This window comes from Ursus arctos, unplaced genomic scaffold (genome assembly GCF_023065955.2).
Source record: "Ursus arctos isolate Adak ecotype North America unplaced genomic scaffold, UrsArc2.0 scaffold_16, whole genome shotgun sequence".
Lineage (NCBI taxonomy): Eukaryota > Metazoa > Chordata > Mammalia > Carnivora > Ursidae > Ursus > Ursus arctos.
Genome location: NW_026622830.1, coordinates 25,395,964 through 25,423,112, shown reverse-complemented (window position 1 = coordinate 25,423,112; position 27,149 = coordinate 25,395,964). Strand labels below are relative to the sequence as shown.

General features: G+C 37.4%; 2 protein-coding genes across 5 annotated transcripts in view; one reads left to right on the top strand and one right to left on the bottom strand.

Moving 5' to 3' along the window:
• Positions 1–27,149, top strand: part of ASXL1 (ASXL transcriptional regulator 1) — a 75,670-nt gene that overhangs the window by 35,364 nt on the left and 13,157 nt on the right. The window lies entirely within an intron of this gene.
• LOC123001265 (small ubiquitin-related modifier 2-like) lies at positions 15,053–15,322 on the bottom strand (the record flags this gene model as incomplete). Its single annotated transcript, XM_044385635.1, has 1 exon — positions 15,053–15,322. A coding segment is annotated over one exon (270 nt), but the record flags the coding sequence as incomplete, so codon positions are not given.

Below are 27,149 nucleotides of genomic sequence, written 5' to 3'. Positions count from 1 at the left end.
AATATTATTGCATTTGATTTGTTAAATTTATTAACAATTTTTGCATCTATATTCATGACACATTAAAGTGTCGTTTTCCTGTAATGTGTTTGATTTTCATGAAAGTAAAAGTACTGCTGTCCTTGTCGAGTGAATTGGTGTTTTAGTCTGTTTGGGCCACTATAACAAAATACTGCAGACTGGGTAGCTTACAGCAATAGAAATTATTTCTCAGTCTTGAAGCTGGAATTCCAAGGTTAAGGAGCCAGCATGGTCAGATGAGGGCCCTCTTCTGAGTCGTGGACTTCTTTCTGTTAACTCACTTTAATTGTAAACTCTGTGGGATTTTTTTTTTTGTAAGAGCACTAATCCGCCCTCACGACCTAATCACCTCCCAAAGGCCCCACCTTCTAATACCATCACATTGAGCCTAAGGATACCAACATGTGAATTTTGGGGGGATACCTTCAGACCATGGCAATTGGGAAATATTTCTTCCTTTCAGATTTTCTGACAGAGTCTTTATAGAATTGTTATTATTTCTTCCTTTAATGCTTGATAAAATTCACCGGTGGAGCCATCTGAGCCTGGAAATTTTTAATAACAGATTCATTTTCTTCTACAGATATAGAGCTATTTAGGTTATCTATGTATTTTGGGGTGAGTTTTAGTTTGTGTCCACTTCATCTAAATTGTCACAATTATAATCATAAGGAATAGAGTCTGTTGTCTCTGCTCTCTTCCTTACAGTAGTGATTTGTGTCTTCTGTCTTTACGATTACTCTGGCTAGTGGTCCCTGCATTTTAGTGATCATCTCAAAAAATCAGCTGTTGGTTTCATTGATGTCTCTTGTCTATTTTATTGATCTTTATTTTTATTCTTTTCTTTATGCTTGAATTGGGCTTAATTTTCTCCCTTCTCTTTTCTAGTTTCTCGTGATTAAAGGTGAAGTATTTGAGACCTTTCCTTTTTTCTAATTTAACGTGTACCACAAAATTCGATATGTTGTGCTTTTATTTTCATTCAATTCAAAATACCTTTCAGATTTTTCTTTTGATTTCTTCTTTTTTAAAAAAGATTTTATTTATTTGAGAGGAAGGGAGAGAGAGAGCACACATGCACACACACATGAGTGGAAGGAGGGCCAAAGGGAGGGAGGGGACAAGCAGACTCCTTGCTGAGCGTGGAGCCCAACATGAGGCTCCATCCCAGGACCCCAAGATTATGACCTGAGCTGAGGTCAGATGCTTACCGACTGAACCACCCAGGCACCCCTTATTTCTTTATTGGTTATTTAGAAGTGTGATGTTTAGTTTCTCTATATTTGGGAAAGAGAACTTTTCTGTTATTGATTTCTAATGTAATTCCATTGTGGTGAGAGAGTATACCTTGTATGATTTGAATCCTTTAGAATTTTCTGAAGCTTGTTTTATGGCTCGGAATAAGGTCTGTCTCAAAATTTTCCATGTGTACTTGAAAACAATGTGTATTCTGTTGTCACATGGTGTTGATTAGTTTGTTGGTTGATAGCATTGTTCCAATCTATATTTTTATTGATTTTCTATCTGCTTACCCTATCAGTTATAGAGAGAATTAAATCTCTAATTGTGGATTTATTTCTTATTTTAGTTTTATCAGATTTTACTTTATGTATTTTGCAGTTAACTTAAAAGGTTCATAAACATTTAAGATTGTCTTCTTCATGAACTGACTCCTCTGCCATTTTGAAATGACTTTCTTTAACCCTGGTAATATTCTTTGATCTGAAATTTACTTCTTTTATAGTAATACAGCCCCTCCTGCTTTCATTCAGTTAATGTTTGCATGATATACATATTTCCATCCTTTTATATGTCAAGTGGAGTTTGTTAGTTTGCAGGCATCATATAGTTATTTGATAATCTCTGCCTTTTTGTTGGGCTGTATAGACCATTTACATTTAAAGTGATTGCTGTGGACATTGGGGATGGTATGTGTTGTGGTGAGTGGTGTGTTTTGTATAAGACTGATGAATCACAGACCTGTACCCCTGAAACAAATAATACATTATAAGTTAATAATAAAAAAAATTTTTTTAAAGTGATTTCCGATGTTGTAGAGTTTAAATCTACCATCGTGTTAGTTGTTTTCTTTTTGTCCCATCTGTTCTTTTTTCTTTTTTTCTTATTTTTCTGTCTTCTTTTGGATTAAGGATTTTTAAAAAATATTTTCATTTCCCTTTTTTTCTCTTAGTTGTATGTCTTTTTTTGTTGTTTTAGTGGTTGCTTTAGTATTTATTGTATAAATATTTTTCACAATCTACCTTCAGGTAATATCATATCACTTTACCTGTAATAAGAACCTTACTAGTAGTACACTTCCACTTTCCCTCCTAAGTCTTTGTGCTGTTATCATACTCTTCATTTCCATATGTTTTAAACCCCGCAGTACATTATTATTTTTCGTTTAAACAGTCCATTGTCTTTTCAAGATATTTAAGAAATAAGAAAAAAGTCTATTTGTACCTGTATATTTTCCATTTCTGGTGCTCTTCATTGCCTGTGGGTTATATCCAGATTCCCATCTGGTATCATTTTCATTTCGATAGGACTTCCTCTAATGTTTCTTGACATGCTGTCGACTGCTGATAGTATTTTATTGATTTATTGATTTATTAGAGAACACATGAGTAGGAGGGGCAGAGGGAGAGAGAGTCTCAAGCAGACTCTGCACTGAGCTCAGAGCCCAACTTGGGGCATGATCTTAGGACCCTGAGATCACAACCTGAGCTGAAACCAAGAGTTGGTGCTTAACCGACTATGCCACCCAGGCGTCCCTACTGATGATAGTATTTTAAAGTGTTTGTATATCTGAAAAATTATTTTCTCTTTTTAAAAAGATATTTTCTTGATACAGAATTCTAGGTTGACTGTTTTTTCTCTCTGTACTTTAATGGAGTTGCTCCACTGTGTCTAGCTTGCATTATTTCTGATGGGATATCTGCTATTATTTTAATTTGTATTCCTTAATGAGTAATGGGTTTTTTCTCCTCATTTTTGGTAAATTTTAAGATTTTCTTTTTATCATTGTTTTTCAGCAGTTTGATTATAATGTACTTTGGTGTAGCTTGCTTTCATGCTTCTCGTGCCTGGGTTTTGTTAAGCTTCTTGAATCAAATTTGGTAAATTTCTAGCCATTACTTTTTCAAATATTTTTCTTCTACACTTTCCCTCTCCCTTTGGGACTGTAATTACATGTATATTTGGTCATTTGAAGTTGCAGCTTACTGATGTGCTGTTCATACTTTTTCAGTCTTTATACTTTGTTTTGGGTGGTTTCTACTGGTATATCTTCATGCTCACTCATCTTTTCTTCTGCAGGGTTCATTTGGCTATTAATCCAGACCTTGTATTTTTTTCATCTCCAGAAGTTCTTTTTGGGTGTTTTTGTTTTATATTTTACACGTCTCTGATTGATGTGTTCGGTGTTCAGCACATGAAATACAGATACAAGAACTTTTTAAACCCTCTTCTAGTTCTGTCTTCTGTGTCAGTTTTGGATCTTTATCTGTTTAATTTTCTTGTCATTATGGGTCAAATTTTTCTGGTTCTTTGCATTCCTAATTTTTGATTGAATGAGACATTGTGACTTTTACTTTGGGTTCTATATATTTTTGTACTTGTGTCACTATTTTTGAGCTTTGTTCTGGAATGCAGATAAAATTACTTGGAAATGTATCCTTATGAGTTTCGTTTTTTAAGCCTGTTAGGTGGCATTTATCCTTCCTGTGTTTATGAAGCTATACAGATATATATGTTTTCTTATTTTCTTTCTTTTACAAAAATAGCTTTTGTGTCTTCTTTTCATCCATTCTTAATGCTCATCACAGTCTTTTTCCTCACAGTTCTGACATCCTTCTCCGGCAGTAATTACTTCTGGCGTGACTACTGCATTAGTCTCTCAATACTTGTCTGTTTTTCACATTCTTTGCATCTGTGATGCAGTTTTCAAACTGCTGTCAGAATGATGCTAAAGCATTACTCTGATAATGTCACTGCAGTGCTTTTCAGTGCCTGTGGCAGTGGGATTCACGTTTTATGTATTATTCCCCTGGGGCACCTGGGTATCTCAGTTGTTTAGGGGTCTGACTTTTGGTTTCAGCTCCAGTGGTGATCTTAGGATCGTGGGATAGAGCCCCCAGCCAGGCTTCACACTCAGTGCGGAATCTGCTTGGGATTCTCTCTCTCCTCTCTCTCTCTGCCCCTCTCCCCACTCACGCAAGCACGTGCGCACACACGCTCTCTAAGAAATAAATAAATAAAATCTTTAAAAAGTTATCCCCCTAATGGTAATAAAAATGTTTGAGTTTACATCCTCAGTGTATATATACTTTTTTATACATTATAACTGGGTATAAGTTAGCGTATAGTCTTTTATAATATGTCCAATGAGAAATACACTCTAAAACAGAAATTTAAAAATTATGGTATATTTAAAAAAATAATTCATTAACATTAAAGTGTATTAATGATAGAGGATATATTATATTTCAATTAGTCTTATACTTTTGGATAGTTTGGGCTAACTTCTTTTCAGGTCTAATATGCTCATCATTGATTTTACTTTTAAACATACCTGATGAAGAGCTTATATATTTGGGGTAAAAATGTCAGTCCTGCTGTTTTCTGGGTGTCCTTTGTACTCTCATATGACATCATCATCACTCACATTTTTAGTGTTATCTCAGATCTGCTGTTTCTTTATGGTAATGTTTTTAAGCCTGATTAAAACTAGATAAGAAAGTTGTTTATCTAACAAGGCATATTAAACATGTTGAGAACAAGTTAAGTGACTTTCAGAATACTGAATGTGAAGTAGGACTGATATAGGAATTGAGAAGGGGCAGCAGTGTCAATCCATATACTAAATACGTGAAGCTTCATTTCTTTTATTTTTAGATTAAGAATGTGTGTGTGTGTGTGTGTGTGTGTGTGTGTGTGTGTACATTTCCTTGTGGCATTACTGGCCCCATCAGTAGATTCATTTCTGCCTGATCATTGAGCCCCTCCTGATTATTCCATATGGCTAAGTATTTTATGTGTGTTGTGTCCATTAGCTTTTGCTCTGTAACCATTCCAAAACTTGGTGCCTTAAAACAATTGTATACTTAACTCACAATTCCTTGTGAGAGTTGGTTGGATGAGCTGGTTTTTTTGGTCTGGCCTGGGTCAGATTATCTGAGGTGATTTGGGCTGGGCTCTCATGTATCTGGTCAGCTGGAGGGATGGCTGGAGGCTAGATATGTTAGGCAGAATTCTAAGATGATCTCTGATAACCCGTGTCTTTCTGTTATCTCTTTATCTGGCATGGGGGTGAGAACTTCAGGTTGCTTCTCACAATAGAATGTGGCAAAGGCAAAGAGATTTTATAGGTGTAATTAAAGTCCCGGGTCAGATGACTTTAAGTCAGCTCAAAGAAGGATTATCTTGAGTTGGTCTGACCCAGTCAGGCAAGCCCTTTTTTAAAAGAGGACTTGGAGGTCTTGATGGAAGAACCGAACAATTCTTGCTTACTTTGAAGAAGCAAGCTGCCATATTGTGAGAGAGCCATATCACAAGAACTGTGGGGATCTTTAGGAGCTGAATTCAGGCCCCAGCTGACAGCCAGTAAGAAATTTACCTTAGTCCTACAACTGTAAGAAATTGTTTTCTGCTAATAGCCATGTGAGCTTGGAAAAGGACCCTGAGCTGTAGAAAAGAAAGCAGCTTGGTTGACACTTTGATTTGAAACTTAATGAGCCCCTGAGCAGAAGACCCAGCTAAACCATGCTCAGACCCCTCACCCCTGGAAACTTGAGAAAATAATAAATGTGTGTTGTTTTATATCACTAACTTTGTGGTAATTTGTTACACGACTATAAAATTCATCTGCTGGATAGTCTAGGATAGCCTTATTACAATTTTATACTTTTCAGAATGGAATAGAATCATATAATATGTTCCCTTTTGAGATTGGTGTTTTTCACTCAGCATAGTACTTGAGATCTATCCACATTGTTATGTTTATCAATACCATTTCTTTTATTGTTGAACTGGTATTCCATTTTATGAATATACCACAAGTTGTATATCAATTCTTCCATTGAGGAACATTTGAGTTGTTACTAGTTTGGGGCTGTTACATATAAAGCCACTGTGAAAATTCGTGTACAGGTTTCAGTGTGAAAGTGTTTTTATCTCTAGGATAAATACCTGTGAGTGGAATTGCTGGGTAATATCTAAGTTTAGCTCTGTGAGAAACTGCCACACTTTTTTTCCAAAGTGGGAGTACAGTTTTTAATTCCCACTAATGATGCTATGAGTTGTTGGTGCTTTCTCAGCAGCACTTGGTATTAACAATGTTTTTTCTTCTATCCATTCTAATAAATGCTGGGTAATCTTGCAAGACTTAATTTGCATTTACTTAATGGGTAATGGTGTTCAGTATCTTTTCATGTACTTACATTCTATTTCAGTATCTTTTGGTGTACTTTACATTCAGGTCTTCTGTTTCTTTTTTTCTTTTTTTATTTATTTATTCGACAGAGATAGAGACAGCCAGCGAAAGAGGGAACACAAACAGGGGGAGTGGGAGAGGAAGAAGCAGGCTCATAGCGGAAGAGCCTGATGTGGGGCTCGATCCCATAACGCCGGGATCACTCCCTGAGCCGAAGGCAGACGCTTAACCGCTGTGCCACCCAGGCGCCCCTCAGGTCTTCTGTTTCTTAAGATTTTATTTACTTACTTGAGAGAGAGTGAGAGAGCACAAGCCAGGGGAGCAGCAGAGGGAGAGGGAGAAGCAGGCTCCCATCTGAGCAAGGAGCTGGAAGCAGGGCTCGATCCCAGGACCCTGAGATCATGACCTGAGCTGAAGGCAGATGCTTAACTGACTGAGCCACCCAGGCATCCCTATGTTCAAGTCTTTTGTTCATTTTCTGATTGGGTTGCTTTGTTATTGAATATATAGAGTTGTTGAAATACAAATTATTTGTTGGATATGTGATTTGCAGATATTTTTTCCAGCCTTTTGGCTTATCTTTTTATTTTCTTAAGAGCATCTTTTATAGAGTAAAAGTTTTGAATCTTGATGAAGTCTAATTTATTGATTTTAAAATTTTAATTTAGTGGTGCCTTGCTGGCTCAATTGGTGGAGTGTGTGACTCTTGATCTCGAGGTCATGAGTTTGAGCCTCATGTTGGGTGTAGAGGTTACTTAAAATTAAGATCTTTAGGGGCACCTGGGTGGCTCAGTCGTTGAGCGTTTGCCTTCGGCTCAGGGCGTGTTCCCAGAGTCCTGGGATCGAGTCCCACATCAGGCTCCTCCGCTGGGAGCCTGCTTCTTCCTCGCCCACTCCCCCTGCTTGTGTTCCCTCTCTCACTGGCTGGCTCCCTCTCTGTGAAATAAATAAATAAAATCTTTTAAAAAATAAATAAATAAAATCTTTTTTAAAAAGTGCAAAATTTTTATTTTATAGGTTTTTTTGTGTTTGTGTGTCATGTATAATAAGAACTTTGTCTAACTCTAGATAAAATTTTTCTTATATTCTAGAAGTCTTATTTTTTTTTTTAAGATTTAATTTTTAAGTAATTTTACATCCAGTGTGGAGCTTGAACGCCCCAAGATCAAGAGTTGCATGCTCCACTCACTGAGCCAGTTGGGCACCCGTAAGAGTTTTATATTTTACATTTACGTCTGTTACTCCTTTTGAGTTAATTTTTGAATTAGGTGTAAAGTCACATCAAAGTTCATTTTTTGCCTATTGGATGGCCACTTGTTAAATTACCATTTATTTGTGAAGACTATCCTTTCTCCATTAAATTGCTTTTACAGCTCTGTCAAAAATCAGTTGGCCATATTTTGTAAAAGGTTTTACTTTTGGACTCTGTTCCATTTACCTATATGTCTGTTCCTCTGTCGGTACCATGCTACTTCGATGAGTGTTGTAGTGCCGTATGATAGGATGTAAAAGCAGGTGGTATGATTCCTTCAACTTTTATTATTTTTCAAAATTGTTTCAGCTGTTCTGATTTTTTTGCCTTTCCATGTAGAATCATCCTATATCTACAAGTTTGTTTTTTGCTGAGGTTTTCATAGTAAATACATTTCAACCAGCAGATCAGTTTGGGGAGAATTGACATCTGACTATGTTGAGACTTCCAGTCTGTGGATCTAGTATGTTTTTTTATTTGTTTAGATCATCTTTGATATTTTCATGAGCATTTTGTAGTTTAGGGTACAGATTTTGCATGTTTTGTTAGTTCTGTACCTCAGTATTTAATTTTTTGGGAAGCTATTATAAATGGTATTGTGCTTTTAATTTTGGTTTCTAACTGTGGATTGCCTGCATATAGCAGTATTGATTTTTATGTGTTGACCTATGTCCTGAGGAATTTGATAAACTTAATTAGTAGTTGTAGTGATTGTTTGGGATTTTTTATTAGACCATCATGTCATCTGTGGAAAGGGCCAGTTTTATATATTCTTTCTGATCTGTGTGCCTTTTATTTTAATAGTTCTCCTGACTGATTTCACTGGCTAACATTTCAGGCTCTATGTTGAATAGGAGTGGTGAGAGTGGATATCTTTGCCTTCTTCCCAGTCTTCAAGGGAAAGCATTCAGTTTTTCACCTTTGGTATGATGTTAGCTGTGGATATTTTGTAGATATTTTGCTGTTTATCAAGTTGAGCAAGTTCCCTTCTGTTCCTAGTTTGTTGAAAGCTTTTATCATGAATGTGTGTTGAATTTTCTCAGTAACTTTTCTGCATTAATAGAAATGATCATGTTTTTCTTCATGTCTCATTGTTTTAGTTTACATTTTTTTCTGATGATAAATGATTATGAATACATTTTTGCGTGTTTATTGACCATTTTTGTCATCTTCCTATTCGAATGTTTATTGTTTTGCCCATTGAAAAAAAAATTTTTATTTTGTAACATTGATAAGCTTTCAGAAAAGTTTTTAAGTACAGAACAAAGAACTTCTTTTTTCTGTATTTAGAATTATACCTTTATTTTTTTATAATAATTTTTTATTATGTTATGTTAGTCACCATATAGTATATCCTTAGTTTTTGGTGTAATGTTCCATGATTCATTAAGAAATACACCTTTATTAACTGAGTGTTAATACTTTAGAGTTCCATTATACCTTTACAGCCCCATTTAGAGCCCCATTATACCTTTATTCCTGAGCGTTAATACTTCAATGTGTACGTGATATTTGCTACAGTGGAAGAATTGATATTGTTAAAATGTTCATGTTGCTCAAAGTAGTGTACAGATTCAGTGTAATCCCTATCAAACTACCAGTAGCATTTTTCATAAAACTAGAAGAAATAATACTAAAATTTGTGTGGAACCACAAAAGATCCTGAATAGCCAAAGCAGTTTCGAGAAAGAAAGGCAAAGCTAGAGGTATCACAATTCCAGATTTCAAGATCTATACTACAGAGCTGTAATAATCAAAACAGTGTGGTCCCGGCACAAAAACAGGTACATAGATCAGTGGAACAGAATAGAGAGCCCAGAAATAAATCCACATTATATGGTCAGTTAATCTACAACAAAGAAGGCAAGAATATACAATGCGAAAAAGACAGCCTCTTCAACAAATTGTGATGGGAAAACTGGACAGCTACATGCAGAAGAGTGAAACTGGAGTACTTTTTAACACCATACACAAAAATAAACTCAAAATATACACAAAAATAAACTCAAAATAGATTAAAGATCTAAATGTGAGACCTGAAACCATAAAAATCCTAAAAATGTCTCCTATGGCAAGGGAAACAAAAGCAAAAATAAACTATCAGTATTATATCGAAATAAAAAGCTTTTGCACAGTGAAGGAAACAAAACAAAAAGACATCCCACTGAATGGGAGAAGATGTTTGCAAATGATATATCTGATAAGGGGTTAATATCCAAAATATATGAAGAACTTATGTACAACTCAACACCAAAAAAAAAAAAAAAAATCCAATTAAAAAATGGGCACAGAACCTGAATAGATTTTTTTTCCCCCAAAGGAGACATACAGATGGCACACAGATACGTGAAAAGATGCTCAACGTCACTCATCATCAGGGGCACCTGGGTGGCTCAGTCAGTTGAGCGTTCAACTCTTGCTTTTGTCTAAGGTCATGATCTGGGGTCCTGGGATCAAACCCTGTGTTGGGCTCCCTGCTCAGCAGGGAGTCTACTTGAGATTCTCTGTCTCCCTCTCCCCCTCACCCCCGTGTTCTCTCTCTCTCTCTCTCTCTCTCACTCTCTCTCAAATAAATAACATCTTTTCAAAAAATCCATCACTCATCATCAGGGAAATGCAAATCAGAACCACAACGATAAACCACTTTACACCTGTCAGAATGGCTAAAATCAAAAAGACAAGAAATAAGTTGATGAAGATGTTGAGAAAACCCTCATACACTGTTGGTGGAAGTGTAAACTGGTACAGCCACTGTGGAAAACAGTATGGTGATTCCTTAAAAAATTAAAATTTGAAATGCCATATGATTCAGTAATTCCATTCTTGGGTGTTTACCCAAAGAAAACAAAAACAGTAATTTGAAAAAATATACACACCCCTGTGTTCATTGCATTATTATTTACAATACCTAAGATATGGAAGCAAACTAAGTGTCCATCAATAGATGAATGGATAAGGAAGATGTACACATATATACACACATATGCGATAGAATATTATGCAGTCATAAAAAAAGGATGCGATCATGCTATTTGAAACAACATGGTTGGACTTAGAGGGTATAATGCTAAGTGAAGTAACTCAGAATGAGAAAGACAAATACCATATGATTTCACTCATGTGTAATAAAAAAAAAAACAAATGAATAAACAAAAACAGAATCAGACCTAATAAATACAGAGAACAAACTGATGCTTGCCAGAGGGGAGAGGAGTTGGGGGCAGAATGGGTGAAGGGGAGTGGGAGATACAGGCTTCCAGTTATGGAATGAGTAAGTCATGGGAATAAAAAGCACAGCATAAGGAGCAAAATCAGTGATATTGTAATAGTGATGTATGGTAATAGATGGTAGGTACACTTGTAAACATAGCATAGTGTATATAAACTTGTATATAAACTGTTTTGTACATCTGAAACTAATGTAACATTGTGTGTCAGCTAGACTCAGGAAAAAAAAAAAGGATGTCTACTACATGTCCATAATACATCCATCAAATTCAGAGAATTAATTTGAGACATTTTTATCATCTAATCAACAGATTCCATTAAAGTTCTGCTGAATGTCCCTGTAATGTCCTTTATGCCTAAAGGATCTACTTCAGAATTACATGTTACCTGTAGTTGTCATAAGTGTTTGGTCTCCTTCAGTGTAGAACAGTTCTTTCATCTTTCTTTGACTTTCATGACCTTGACTCTTTTGAAGATGACAAACCAGTTATTTCATAGAATGCTGTTCAGTTTGGGTTTTCTTAGGTTTTCTCATGATTAGATTCAGCTTATGTGTCTTCATCAGTTGTATCAGAGAAGCGTTGCTGTGTTTTTAGTGCATCCTGTCAGATGGCTCATTATTTCAGCTTGTCCTATTAATAGTGTCCACTTTTATCACTTGGTTAAGGTAGCATCTGCTAGGCTTAATCACTGTAAAACTCCTCTCTTTCCCCTGGGGAACTCTAATGTCCCATTCTCCTTCTAAATTTCAGTTTATTTATATTTAGGTAAAATCATGGTTTTCTATTTTATTCAGTGGGTTATAATCTATTATTACTTATTTAGGTGTTCAGATTGTTTCCAGTTTGGCTGCTAGGGCTTTTGTCAATCTGGCTTCTGTGTCCCTTTGACATACTCCCATCATTCTTGGAGTAGCTCTTGCCGGAAAGGTGATGTAGGTTCACTTTGTTCTTTCCTTGCCCCAGCTTTCAGTATTAGACATTTCTCCATGGAGCCCTGCTTCTTTTGGTATATAATGGTATTCAGAAGCCAAGATTTAGGTTCTAGATGTGCTTGCTGCTATTGAGGTGTTGCTGATACCAGTTCCTCCCAGGGAGAAGAGGCTAAGGGAAATTTGGGTGTATTCATGTACATATACGTACATGCAGTTACATCTGTATTTATGTCTGGCTTTATCTGAACATGTTAAAAACCATGAGCTTATACCAGTACCACAAATTCTAATGTAAGCCCAGAGGGTTCATTCTAAAGTTTTCTCCTTTTCCATATTTGTAACTACCTTCTCCAGCAGTAAGAAATCTAGCTCCTATTTTTCCTGTTATTTAATATATTTACTTGTTTAATCCTTTCATCCTCTTATATAATTAATCTCCTTCCCCATCACTATTGCTGCCTTTCCCTGATGGAGATGTCCTCTTTATCCCTCTTGGACTCTAACACCCTATATTGGACTGGTTCCCCAGGGATGATTGCCTCACCTTCTTCAGGCTCTGATTGCCCACAGCAGTGCCCTCGTATAAATGCCCTCCTCACCCAGCTTGGCTTTGATACGCTGCCCCTTGTCATTCCTTATTGGGGCATTTTATCCTTCTTGAGCTGTGACTCAACAGAGTCAACACCATGCCACCCTTGTGCATGCAGACCTTCTGTGCTCCTCTTGGGGTCTGATACCCTACTATCATACTCAGGGCTCCTCCTCTTCTCCTGATGTAAGGAAAGATTAGTTTGGGGAAGAATATGCAGCTTCTCCCTTTTAAAAAAAATAGTTTGTCCTGGGGCATCTGGGTGGCTCAGTCAGTTAGGTGTCCGGCTCTTGGTTTTGGCTCAGGTCGTGATCTCGCAGTCATGGGATAGAGCCCTGCATCTGCCTCTGAGCTCAGTTTGGAGTTTGCTTCAGATTCTCTCTCCCTCTCCCTCCCACTCACTGTCTCTCTCAAATAAATAAAATAAATAAATATAATCTTTTTTAAAAAGTTTGGTTTTTTTTTTGTAGAATTTAAAAAATATATATACTTGGATACAAGTCCTTTGTCAGATATATGTATTGCAAATATTTTTTTTCCAGTTTGTTGGCTGCCTTTTTATTTTTATTAAGGTGTCTGTGATTAGAAGTTTTCAATTTTGAAAAAGTCATTAAGAAATATATAGTTAATGTTTTTAGAAATCTATCCAATAACAATTAATTAATTAATTAATTAAAGTAGGCTTCATGCCCAGCATGGAGCCCAGTGCAGGAACCCTGAGATCAAGACCTGAGCTGAGATCAAGAGTTAGACACTTAACCAGCTGAACCACTCAGGCACCCCAACACAGAAATATTGTATTGTATTTCCTTCTAGAAACTTTACATTTTTGGCTCTGACATTGAGGTTTATGATCCAAATTAATTGTTGAGTGTAATTTGAGATAGTGGTTTAAGTTTGTATTTTCCTTTGTCTGGTTGTTTCAGCCTTATTTAATGACTTGCCTTTCCCCCTTGAATAGTCTTGGTGCCTTTGTCAAAAATGGACTGTATGTATGTAGATATGTTTTGATACTCTCCTGTTCCAGTGGTCTATTTAACTTTATACCAATATCCTTACCCTCTTGATTTTAATAAGTCAAGAAATCATGTAGTGTTATTAGTAGTGTGAATCTTATAACTTTTTCAAGATTGTTTTGACTGTTCCCTGGTCCTTTTAGTTTTCATATAAATTTTAAAATCAACTTGTTAGTTTTTCCCAAAAACAATGCCTATTGGGGTTGCATTGAATCTATAGATTAATTTGTAGATATTTCTAGATATTTGTAATTAATTAACATTTTAACATTGATTGTTAAATGTTAACATTTAACATTTTAACATTTAACATTTTACATTTTAACATTTAACAATGTTAACATTTAACATTTTAACATTGATTTCCCCCCCCCATCCATGAACATGGTATATCTTTCCATTGATTTAGGTCTTCTTTGATTTTTCTTTCTTTTTAGCAGTGTTTTATAGTTTCCATTGATGTCTTTGCCTGTCTTTTGAAATTTTTAAAGTATTTTTAAATTTTGATGCTATTACAAGTGGAAATGATCTTTAAATTTTTGGGTTTTTTTCTTTAATGTATTCAGTCGATTCTTTTAAAAATTTTTACATAATTTCTCACATTATCATATTTGCTTTGTCATTCTTTGCATATTATTTTTGTTCTGTACCAGAGTAAGTTGCAGACATAATGTCCCTTTATCTCTAAATACTTACTAAAAACAAGGAAATTCTCTTTTATAACCACATTGCATTATCAGAATCAGAGAATTAACATTGACATAGTATTGCTTGCTGGCTAATCTGCATACTTAATTCAAATTTTGCCTATTGTTTTACTAATGCTAATTATAAAATTCTGTTTGAGGGTACATCCAGTCCTGGATCACGTGGTGCATTTTTGTGTCAAGTCTCTTTCATTTCCTTTAATCTGGAAAAGTTCCCACAAATTTTGTCTTTTGTGACCTTATTATTTTTTGAGTACAGGTCGTTTACTTTCTTTTTTTTTGTTGTTTTAAACAAGAAGTTTATTTAAACAACAAGATGCTTGACTTGAAGGGAAAGCTATCTTAAGATTCATTTCTTTTAGAGTAATTTATCCCTACTTAAAGACAGATTGCTGTGTGTGTAACAGTTATGTACAAAAATGTTATAAAATTGTCCTTGGTTTTACAATGATAAATGAAAAACATTAAAATTCTACAACCGAACAAGGAGTGCAAGGATTTTTATGTCCTTTTTTGTTTGTTTTAACAGAGCAAAATAACTTACTGGACTGTAAAGATAAGAGCTGAATGAGCATGCTACTAATGGAGAAGGGGGTATTCTCACAGAAGCCGTATTTTTCCCTACCCCATCTGTGCTTTATGTTGATCAAAATAAACCATTAGCCATTTAGTTAAGAAAAAAACCCAGTATGCTTGTGCACATCCTGGTTACTTTATGTACAATAAGGAGTGGGGAAGGGGCAAATGAAAGAATCGAGAAAACTGTATCACAGTAGTCAGGATGTGGTGGAACCAAATTGCGGTTTTCTCATTGAGAATGTCTTCTTGGTCTGTAGAAACAGAGTTTTAGAGTAAAGTAACGGGTTCCCTTCTTAGTAGACGCCTGTCTGCTGCTGGAACACATCAGGGGTATCTTCATCCTCCATTTCCCGCTCTGCAGGTGTGTCTGTTTCGTGGATTGGCTGCCCATGAAATCGGAATCTGATCTGCCTCGTTGACAAGCCCTGTCGTTGACAATGGGCTTTCATGAGTTTACTAAGTGGTTTATGCCTTTTAAAGTGCACTGCAGAACCATCCTGCCCCACCACATTCAAGTTAATATGATCGTTGTTCTCAGTCTTGACTCCATTCCTTGGGCGTTTTGACGGTCATGGCGAGCGCTGGAGTCTTTTCAGGTGTCGCTTCACCAAAGAGGTACCGGGCCCACGCCAAACAAGCACACAGGCAGCACCAGGAGTGGCAGAAGGGCCGTTTACTTTCTAGAAAGCTCCCCAGTCTGGATTTGTCTGATGTTTTTTCATTATTAGATTCAAGTAATAAGTTTTTGACAGAAGTATTTCAGAAATGATGTCCTTCTCAGTGCATTAGGAGACAAATGACTTCTTTATGTCTGATTTCTCATAATAACTTCAGTCACTTGGTTGAGGTGGTGTCTGCCATTTTCTCCACTGTAAATAAGAATTATCTTGTGAGGAGATACTTTGAGTTCATATCATTAGTCTCATCTAACTTTCATCCACTAGTTTTAGCATTCCCTGATGAATGAGTCCTGCCTGAAACAGTCTCTATCTGATGGTTGTCAGGTGGCGATTTTTAAGTCATTTGACATTTATTAATTGGCATTTTGCAGTAAGGAAGAGCCTTCTTTTCTCCCTCATTTGTTTATTCATTATGGATTTATGGATTCTTATTTTGCTATTGAGTTATTTGTTACTGTCATTAGCTTTAATGCACGAATTGTGCAAAGGTGGCCAGTGGGACTCCCTTTACCAATGGCTTTTGTGTCCTGACAGGTCCCCCTCATTCTGAACATTTTTTTTACTTTTTTGGTTTCTGGCCCAGCAAGATGTCTGTGCTTATTAGCTTATATTTTCTAGCCCCAGCTTTGGAATCAGCCATTTTCCCACAGAACTCAGGGTCCTCTTAGTTCAGAAGAGTGTACATGTAGACATCTATGTCTGTTTCTGTATTTGACTGTCTTTACATATGCTGGTTCATAGTGATACCTCAATTCCAGTCTCTTGCTGCAGGGTTCATTCTAGCTTTACCTCTTTCCATATTTATAACTTGCTACTCCAGTAGTGAAAATCCTGGCTCGCATTATCTACTTTACGTCTCATCATTTGCTCAGTTCAGAATAAACATTTAATGGTTTCAGAATTTCAAGCCCATTCCACTGTGAAAAACAAATCTATTAAAAGGAGAGCTCACTGTTTATAGTTTATTTAGTTCTTGAGCCCAAGTGTACATAGTTAAAATAGCCTGTTCAGAAAGTTCCTTCGGGCTAGATCCACCTCTGCCTTCCTTCAGTGTGGTTATGTCAGTCATTTGAAATGCTTTAAAATTTTCTGCTAATAGCACAGTACTTTGTCGTCTCAAGGCTCAGGGAAAACAGGCGCTCTCACACATTGCTGTTAGGAATACAAATCCATGCAACCTTTTTTGAGGGGGCTTTGGCATTGTTCACAAAATTACGTTTGCTGTTAACCTTTGACTTGGCATTTCTACTTCAGGAATTTACTCTGAAGAAGATGCACCTTTTTTTTTTTTTTTTTTTAAGATTTTATTTATTTATTCGACAGAGATAGAGACAGCCAGCGAGAGAGGGAACACAAGCAGGGGGAGTGGGAGAGGAAGAAGCAGGCTCACAGCGGAGGAGCCTGATGTGGGGCTCAATCCCGGAACGCTGGGATCACGCCCTGAGCCAAAGGCAGACGCTTAACCGCTGTGCCACCCAGATGCCCCTGAAGAAGATGCACCTTTAACAACACAGAAGTACAGATTAATGGGGTTATTCAAGATAGTAGTATTTCTATTTGTGAAATGTTAAAAGCCACCTAAGTGCCTGTACATGGGCTAGTGGGTGTATAAATAAACTTTGGTACATCTGCATCATGGAATTCTATGCAGCTGAGAAGAGAATGAAGACTGTGAAATGATCGATTGCAGGACATATGGTTAAGTGAAAAAAGGAAGTGCAAAATACTGTGTATGGCATGTAACAGGTTTAAGGATAAAGGGGAAATAAAATAGATGTGTATATAATCATTTGTGAAAAAAAAAAAAAACAAAAAACCAACCCCGAGAAGAAACTGGAAACTAACGAAATTGGTTACCCAACGGGATGGGTAGGAGTGGAACATACAGTTGGGGGTAAAAGGAGGGAAGAGAAGGGATGAGGGCAGTGTCAGTTTCTGAGCATAACCTTTTATGTAGTTTGGGCTTTTATAATCATGCTATTTCACGCACTTAAAAATTAAATAAGTAAAATAACAAAGATGAGGAGTAAAAACCAAAATGGATTACAAACAGAAAAGATGAAGCTAATGCTTCATTCTCCAAAACTGTTTAACAGTGATAAAATTCTTGGTATGGTCAGACACACAGTTTCAGTATTCCTGCTGAAGGTCGGTCTGGGAGCCGTCCTTTCTCCTGTTCCTGGTCTGTTTGTAGGGGGTCCAACTGTCCTGAGAAATTTCCCGGGGCACAGAACTTGTAGTGCTAAAACTGGGAAAGTCCCAGGCAAATTGGGGTGAGTTGGTTACCCTGTTAGACATACATCTGTCTGTTTTCCTGGACTTTCCCTTCATCACCACCTTGGGAATTCTTTTCTTCTTTTCACCTGTCTTCTATGATATAGTTTCTTTCCTAGATCTTGTGTGGATATAATTTTTGTTTTAATTTAGTTTGGTTTGTTGTTTATTGTTGTTATTTATTTGTGGAAGAGATTCTCCAGTTACTTCTGAGAACAGATGCATAGGAGGTATATTATTTGAAACTGTACCTATCTTTATCCTGGGTTCCCTATCGGATTCTGGGTTTGACTTAAGAATTTTAAAAGAGGGGCACCTAGCTGGCGCAGTCAGAAGAGTATGCGACTTGATCTTGGGGGCATGGGTTTGAGCACCATATTGGGTGTAGAAATTACTTAAATAAATAAAACTTAAAAAAAAAAAACAATTTAAGAAAATATTACATTCTGGGGCGCCAGGGTGGTGCAGTCAGTTAAACGTCCGACTCTTGGTTTTGGCTCAGGTCGTGATCTCAGAGTCATGAGATTGAGCCCTATGTCGGGCTCTGCGCTCAGTGAGGAGTCTGCTTGAGACTCTCTTTCCCTCCATCTGCCCCTCCCTGCACCCACTGGCACATACTCTCTCTAAAATAAATAAATCTTGAAAGAAAAGAAAAGAAAAGAAAAGAAAGGAGGGAGGAAGGGAGGGAGGGAGGAAGGAAGGAAGGAAGGAAAGAAAATATTACATTCTCCAAAACTGCTCTTGAGAAGCATGATGCATTCTGATTCCTTTGTGATGTGTTCTCTCTGAATGGAAGATTTTTGTATCTCTTTTTCAATTCTCTTTTCTGAAATTTCATGGTGCAGTGCTGTGGAATGGGTCTTTTTTCATTCATTTTGCAGGGCATTTTGCCTTATTAAATCTGGAAGCCCAGGTCTTTTCATTTTGGGGAAACATATTTCTGTCTTTTCTGTTTTCTTTGGAACTTGTTTGTTGTGGGACTTTCTTAATGAAACCTATTTTCTTTTTCTTCTGAGTCAGTTCTTTGGGATATAACCTATTGTTGCTGGGAGTTTTGTTTGGTATTACTTTGTGTTTCTAGCAGATTGCTCACGTTCACTGATGTTCCTTTATTTTTTTTAAAGAGCGGTCTGTACTTTTTGTTCTGGGGCTATCTCTTTGAGAGCATACACTGTGAAATCTTCGTTATCTTTGTTTCCTTTCGCATCCTTTTGTTTTTGGTTGCTGTTTCATCTGACAGTTGTGCTCCGATATCTGGTGGCCCTTGATAGGTCGTTCGCGGGGAGAGAACTGGCAGATTCTGGGCTCGTGGGCTTGTGGGCACTATTTGTTGGATGTGATGGAGAGTGGGGGCCCGGGTGCTTTTTTTTTTTTGAATCTCCAGTTCTCTACCAGAAGGTGTTTTCTGTTAGGCTGGTCACTTTCTGGGAAGAGAAATCCTTTCCTTTCTTGCCAGCTGGCTGAGAGCAGGCTAGGGCTGGGGTTGTAGGGCTACCACTGTGAGGAGACCTTTGGGAGCCAGATTGGAGAAGGGAGCTGATGGCGTCACTTTTTGTATGTCATCTTTGACTTACTGCTCCTGTTTGGAGCGAAGCATCTCGCTTCCTCCCCCATTCCTTGAGCTGGTGTGTCTGATTCTGGACCCTCTCTGGTTCAGTCCAACCAGAATTAAATCTCCTATTTTCTTCTGAGGTTAGAGATGAATATTGCCTGATTGTTTGGGGACAGAGAGGAGACCTGAGGGGTCTAACTTCTGGCTCAGACTTCCAACCAATTCTCCTGTTTTCATTCCCATGCCTCACTCTTGTGTGCAGTGGTTCCTGGACCTTTAATCACTGGCCTCTTGGGGGTTTTGCAGTGCTAACTGGCCAGCTTTTTGGCTTTTCCCTCTGTAGCCTCAGACTTCAGCTTTCTTTCCCCTGCTGAGTCAGTTACTGCCTGTCTTCCTGCTATCCATCTTCCAAAATTCTGTTGGCATCTCTCATCTTCCTTTTCCTCCCCCTTTCCCTTTGTCCATTTATACATTTATTATTCCCTCAGAGTCAGTCCTAAGAGGCCGCAGGAGGATGCAAAGAATTATGTCCATTTGCCATGGTTAAACGGAAGCTCAGGCCTTTGTGCAAAGGAAGTGGGAAATGGCTTTGACTTCCACAGTTCCACACCAGACCCTACCCTACCCCTGTCCCTTCACCTGCCACCCAGGACTATGGCCCTTGTTCTTTCCCAGTAGCAACCACTCTCATTAACGTGCATCCTTCCTGTTCTTGTGGATCCATTAAAAATGTGTGGTCTGTTTGTTTATATAGGTGTATTTTTATTTCTTTCAACTACTGTTTAATAGTGTATCATACCAATATACCTGATGGTATTTATCCAGTCCCCTATTATGGATATTTAGTTTTTTTACTATTACAAATACACTGCAATAATCTCCTTTTACTTTTGTAGTCTCCATGTGCAAATGCGTGAGAGTTTTTCCAGAGGACTATTTCCTTAATGTTTTAATGGGTAAAATGGATGTGGTTTGGAGGCTTTCTTTGAGGCTTGATGAAAACATTCCATTAATTAAAAAAAAAAAGATTTTATTTAAGTATTTATTTATTTGAGAGAGCATGAGTAGGGGTGGGGCAAAGAACAGAGAGGAAGGGAGAGAGAGGGGGAAGGAATCTCAAGCAGACTCTGTGCTGAGCGTGGAGCCCAATGTGAGGCTCCATCCCACAACCTTGAGATCATGATCTGAGCTGAAACCAGGGGTTGAATGCTTAACTGCCTGAGCCACCCCTGTGCCCCTGCAACCATCATTTTTGACCACAATTTGGTTTATCCTATAAAGTCGAAGATGTGCCTCCCCTCACAATCAGTAATTCTACTCTTAGGTATATATCCTAGAGAAATTCTTGCCTGTACAAGGAAGTTCATAATCCCATTGTTTGTAATAGCAAAACATAATAAGCAACATAATGTAAGTAACATAATGTCCATCAGACAAAAGAGTGGTAAATAAATTGTGGTATATCTATAGAATGAATAATAGCAATGAAAAGGACTGTTGTGTGTATCAATATGTAGGAGGCCAGGAACATAGAATTGGATGAACAGCAAGTCTCAGAAGAGTACCTACAGTATGCTATTGACACAAAGCTAATTCAAAAGCATGTAAAATTTAAAAATACATTATCTAGGGGCGCCTGGGTGGCACAGCGGTTAAGCGTCTGCCTTCGGCTCAGGGCGTGATCCCGGCGTTATGGGATCGAGCCCCACATCAGGCTCCTCTGCTATGAGCCTGCTTCTTCCTCTCCCACTCCCCCTGCTTGTGTTCCCTCTCTCGCTGGCTGTCTCTATCTCTGTCGAATAAATAAATAAAATATTAAAAAAAAAAAAAATAAAAATACATTATCTAAGGATATATACATATATAGTTGAACCATTAGGAAAAATAAAACTCAAACACAAAACTCAGAAAACTGGTTACCTGGGGAGAAAGGAGGACAGAATCAAAAGGGGCAACCAGGGGGATTGATGGGATTGGTAATATTGTGTTTATTAAGGTGGGTTTTTATTGTTCTTTATCCTTTATATATATTTTTTTAAGTTACGTTTTTTGGGTTTTATTTTTTTATTTAAATTTAAGTAATTAACATTTAGTGTATTATTAGTTTCAAAGGTAGAGTTCACTGATTCATCAGTCTTCTAGAACACCCAGTGCTCGTTACATCACAGGCCCTCCTTAATGTTCATCACCCAGTTCTCCCATCACCCTCCCTCCCCTCCAGCAACCGTCAGTTCGTTTCCTAGGTCGTTAATATCTTTTTACATTTTATTTTATACCTGTGATGAGAAAAGTAGAATTACAAAACTTCCAGATCTTTTCAAAAATTTTACTGAGACCTTTCTCTACAGTCCATAATCTCTTATTAACGATTCTGAAATTTAAAATATTTTTTAAAGATTTATTTCTTTGAGCGAGAGAGCACTCGTGCACACTGGGGAGGAGCTGGAGAGGGAGAGAGAAAGAAGCAGACTCCCAGCTGAGCACAGAGCCCAGCTCGGGGCTCCATCCCATGACCCTGAGATCATGGTCTGAGCTGAAACCAAAAGTCAAAGGCCCAACTGACTGAGCTGCCCAGGCGCCCCTAAAATCTAAAATACTTTGAGAACTGAAATTTTTTTTTTCCTAACTCATTTGGCAGTAAAACCTGTCCTGTCTAAACTCATTTGGTGGCAAAACTCTGATCCAGCCTGACCAGGCTATTTATTTTAGTTGGTTTATGCATGCATATTATTTCAAAAAACATCAATGTGTGTTTTATGTATGATACATTAAAACCCTACTCCACTGTATTATCACCCCCAAATTCAAGAAATCCTGAATTCTAAAGCACATCTAGATCCAAGGGTTTCAGGGGAGGGGTCATAGACCTGTGGTCACATCACCATCGACTAGAAACTTTGCAGTGGTGGGTGGCAAATCATAGATGAGAATTTGTTTTATTTCTGGTTGATGGAAGCTTCTTTTTTATCTTTAAGAAGAACTCAATTTTTTTCTCTTTAAACTGTATTCCAGGAGTGTGTTCATTTTAAAAATAACAGCTCTTTTCTTTCTTTGACAGCTATAATATTGAATCTGCTTTGATAATGCAAGTGGAGTTCAAATTCAATAGAACTTTTTTTTTTTTTACATTAAGTATTTTTAAAAATGATGTCTTAGGCATACACAGGGGTTGCTTTGCTAGTTTTAATTCCTCTCTAGGATTCATATAACAAAATTAAAACATCGCTAATGGACCGTTTTGGTTCGATTATCTAAAGTGGAAGTTTACCTTTGGATCTATAAACTTTCTGTACACATTAATAGTTCTTACGTTGTTTTTACAGATTCTGGTTAAATTTTTCATGTTTGCAGAGCTGTCAGTTAAATTCAGTAAGATGTTTTTAATCCAGCTTTATTGGGATATAACTCCCAGAAAGCGTACAGGTCAGTGGCTGTTAGTGGATTCATAAGGTCATGCAGCCATCACCATTGTCTGACCCCAGAATGTTTTTGTCACTCCCAAAAGAAACCCCATATCCTGTAGTGGTCGCTTCTGTTCCTCTTTTATCCTGTTCTCTATTTGCCTAATTACCAGAGCTTTCTAAAAAAAGCAGGTCCTCCCTTTTTTTTACTTTTTTTTCAAGAGCGTTTTGGCTCTTGTGGCCCTTTGCAGAGTCAAGTTGTATTAAAAAAAATTATGTTTCATTGAAATTTTATTGAATTTACAAACCATTTTGGGAAGAATTGACATCTTTACAATGTTGAGTTTTCTTAATACAGAAGATGGTGTGGCTCTCTCTTTAAGTTTTCAACCTTTCTCTATAAGGTTTTATTTTCTTTATAAGATGATTGTATTTCTTTTGTGAAATTTGTCCCTGAGTATCTTATATCTTATAGTCTTCTTATAAATTACATTTTCTAATTGGTGATGTTATTGCTGAGTTTTTAATGTGCTCTTGAATCTCACAACCTCACTGAATTTCTTCTAGGTTTGAATCTCTTGGCTCTTCAATGTAGATAATTATACTGTCCGGAAATTTGAACACTCTTTCTCTTCTAATCTCTTTTTTAAAAAGAGGTATTGTTAGGAATTCTAGTATACTGTTGAGTGGTCGGCATGCTCTTAGTTTTTAATAATTTATATTCGGCAGCTCTCAGATCAGCCTTCCCTAAGAAGTCATACTCATTTCTTGCTCAGGAAGTGCTTTTCAGCTCTACAAAGAAAGAAGAGGCATACCTGAGATTTGTTATCTGTTTTTCCAGTTCAGAACCTAATCTTGGGCAGTTGAAATTTCATCAGTTGAAATTTTAGTGTTCTATTTTATTCATGTTTTGGGCTTGTTATATTCACAGTGCCTTTTATTATTATTATTTAAGTATTATTATTTAAGTATTATTATTATTTTTTTTTAAGTATCTGACTTGGGGGGTGCCAGGGTGCCTCAGTTAAGCATCTGCCTTCTGCCTTAGGCTCAGGTCATGATCTTGGGGGCCTGGTATTGAGCCCTGTGTGGGACTCCCTGCTTGGTGGGGAGCCTGCTTCTCCCTCTCCTTCTGCTTGCTGCTCCCCCTGCTTTTGCTGTCTCTCTCCCTCTCTCTCTGTCAAATAAGTAAATAAAATCTTTAAAAAAATGTTCTTTTGGGGCACCCAGGTGGCTCAGTCGTTAGGCATCTGCCTTAGGCTCAGGTCATGATTCCGGGGCTGTGGGATCGAGCCCCTCATCCGGCTCCCTGCTCGGCAAGAAGCCCACTTCTCCCTCGCCCACTTCCCCTGCTTGTGTTCCCTCTCTCACTGTCTCTCTGTCAAATAAGTGAATGAAATCTTTAAAAAAAATGCTCTTTTAAAAATAATAAAAAATCTGACTTGGGATGCCTCGCTGGCTCAGTAGAGTGTGTGGCCCTTGATCTCGGGATTGTACATTTGAGCCCCATGTTGGGTGTAGAGATTACTTAAAAATAAAATCTTAAAAACAATATCTGACTTAGGGGAAAATATTTAGGTTTATTTATTTAGTAGTAGTAGTATTTTTCATCATTAGCTTCTTTTCCAGTTGCCTTGCCAAACTAATATGCTTTGTGTATTTTAAGAACACTTACTTGTGTTAGGAGGTGAATATGGGTAAAAAGTATAGACAGTATTCTTTGTGCTGCTTTTACTCTTCCAGCTTTTCTGTAAATTAGTTCCAGAGAAAGTGTTTAACATGTATTTGTTTGTAAAAGTAACATATGCCCATGATCAATATTTAAAAGGTCCCAGAACAAAGAACTCCTGCAACTATATTAAAAAGACAAATGACTCCATTTAAAGATGCGCAAAAGACTTGGACACTTCAAAAGGGAAGATAAGAGAATGGCCAGTAAGCATATAAAAAAGTGCTCAATATCTTTAGTCATCAGAAAAATGAAAAACCCCCTGTGAGGTACCACTGCACCTGCTAGCATGGCTAAAGTAAGACTGACCACACCATATGAGGAGGATTTGGAGCGTCTGGAACTCTCCATACAGTGCTGTTAGGAGTGGAAGTCTTTGGAAATGTCTGGAAGTTGTTTTCTTGTTTGTTTTAATTAAGCATTCATTCATCCCATATTCAGCAGTTCTGTTCCTAAATATTTACACACGAGAGATGAAAACCTGTCCAGAAAAAGGTGTGTGCAAGAATGTTCATAGTAGCTTTGTGTTCATAATAGCCAAAATCTGGAAATAATGCAGATGTCCTTCAACAGGAGAGTAGGTAAACACATGGTTGTCTATAGGAATACTACTCTGTAATAACGGATAGTGAACGACTGATGCCTGCAGCAACGCGAATGAGTTTCATCAACATTAGACTGACACATAAGAATATATACTGTGTGATTCCATTTCCATAATGCCGTGAATAGGCAAAGTAATTTTTCGTGATAGAAATAAGAACAATTGTCTCAGTGGGGTGGGAGGGCAGTGTAGAGTCGGGGTTGACTAGGAAGGGGCACAGGAACTTTTAGGGATGTTGGACATATTCTGTATCTTGATAAGCATTTGTCAAACTGATGAGATGGTATACTTAAGATCTGTGCGTTTTACTCTGTGTAAGTTATACCTCATTTTAAAGAGTAAGGAAAGGGACACAAGGGATATACATTGATCCAAGAGCATTCCCCTTTATATAAGTGCGATGTAATTATCACACTCAGGAAATTTAACATTATTGCATCCCTTCTATATCTACTATGCAGTCACATTTAAATACCCCAGTATTGTCTTTCATAACATTTAAAATTGGGTTTCAGCAAAGGAGCGCTCCTTAACCTGTTAATTTTTTAAGTTTCTTTTTTTTTTTTTTTTTAAGATTTTATTTATTTATTCAACAGAGATAGAGACAGCCAGCGAGAGAGGGAACACAAGCAGGGGGAGTGGGAGAGGAAGAAGCAGGCTCATAGCGGAGGAGCCTGATGTGGGGCTCGATCCCAGAACGCCGGGATCACGCCCTGAGCCGAAGGCAGACGCTTAACTGCTGTGCCACCCAGGCGCCCCAGAATTTAAAGTTTCTTGATAGAAAATATCCTTGCAAAAAAATTTAAAGTCTTGAGTCTGAGAGCATATTATCTGATGCCTATAATTCTCAGCTCATTTCATTTTTTTCAGATGTCTGTAGTTAATGTTTGGAAATTTATGATATCGGATGTTTGGAGTTTAAATGGAAAGATTAAGGACCTTTAAAAAGGCAGAATTAGAATTGCAAATCTTGCTTTCATTTTCTTAAATGTTTTGTTCTGTTTTTTACTGAAAATACATGGCTTTGGAAATTTGGGGTAGTAGTTTGAATTGCAAACAAGTGGGCAGTATTTCTGTTTGTTTAATAATGAGATTTGTAATCAACACTAGGTTCCCCTAGACTCTGGGACCTAGAGGAAGGAAACTCACTTTTGGTGACTTAGCTGTCAAAGAAACATTTAGCATTATAATTTTTTTTTAAAGATTTTATTGATTTATTTGACAGAGAAAGACAGCCAGCGAGAGAGGGAACACAAGCAGGGGGAGTGGGAGAGGAAGAAGCAGGCTCCTAGTGGAGAAGCCTGATGTGGGACTCGATCCCAGAACGCTGGGATCACGCCCTGAGCCGAAGGCAGACGCTTAACGACTGTGCCACCCAGGCGCCCCTAGCATTATAATTTTTTTAATGTTATTTTTTTATCACAAAAAATACACGTTAATTATAGAAAATACTCCAAATCAAAAAGAAAGTCCTCACAACTCTGCCACCTAGGGGTGCGATGGCTATAACACGTGAGGAGTGTCTCGCTTGCCTTTTGTCTGTGCACACAGGCTCACATGTTTTTTCTTTTTAAATAGATGATGTAATCATAATGTGTGAATTTAACTGCTTAATTCACTTGGTGCGTCATCAGCCTTTCTCATTAAATATTCTACAGTTTTATTTCAAATGACTGTCCACAGTAGTGTTCCTTGCCGGAAATTCTGGAATTATCTTTTGTTTTAAAACTTTTTTATTGTAAAAATGTAAGAGTAAAATACATGCAACATAAATGTTCAGTTTAATGAATGTCATAAAGTAAACACCCTCATACCTGCCACTGCAGTCAAGACTTGGAGCGTGGCTGGCAGCCAGCAGCCCCAGTACACTTTCCCACCGACGGCTCCCTTCTTCCCCTTAAAGGTGGCTACTGTTCTGACTGTTCCGAAGTTCTGTTCTTGCTTTTCTCTATTGTTTCTCAGCTGTGTTTGTATCCCCAACAGTGTAGTTTAGTTTTGCCTGTTTTTGAACTTCTTACAAATGGGGTCATTACAGTGTGCATTCTTTTGTGCCTGGCTTCTTGCGTTCAGCATTTGGTTTTTCAGAGGCGTTGGTATTGCTGAAGTTCATTCGGACTGTGTGCTGCCGTGTTTTGATTCTACTGCTGGTG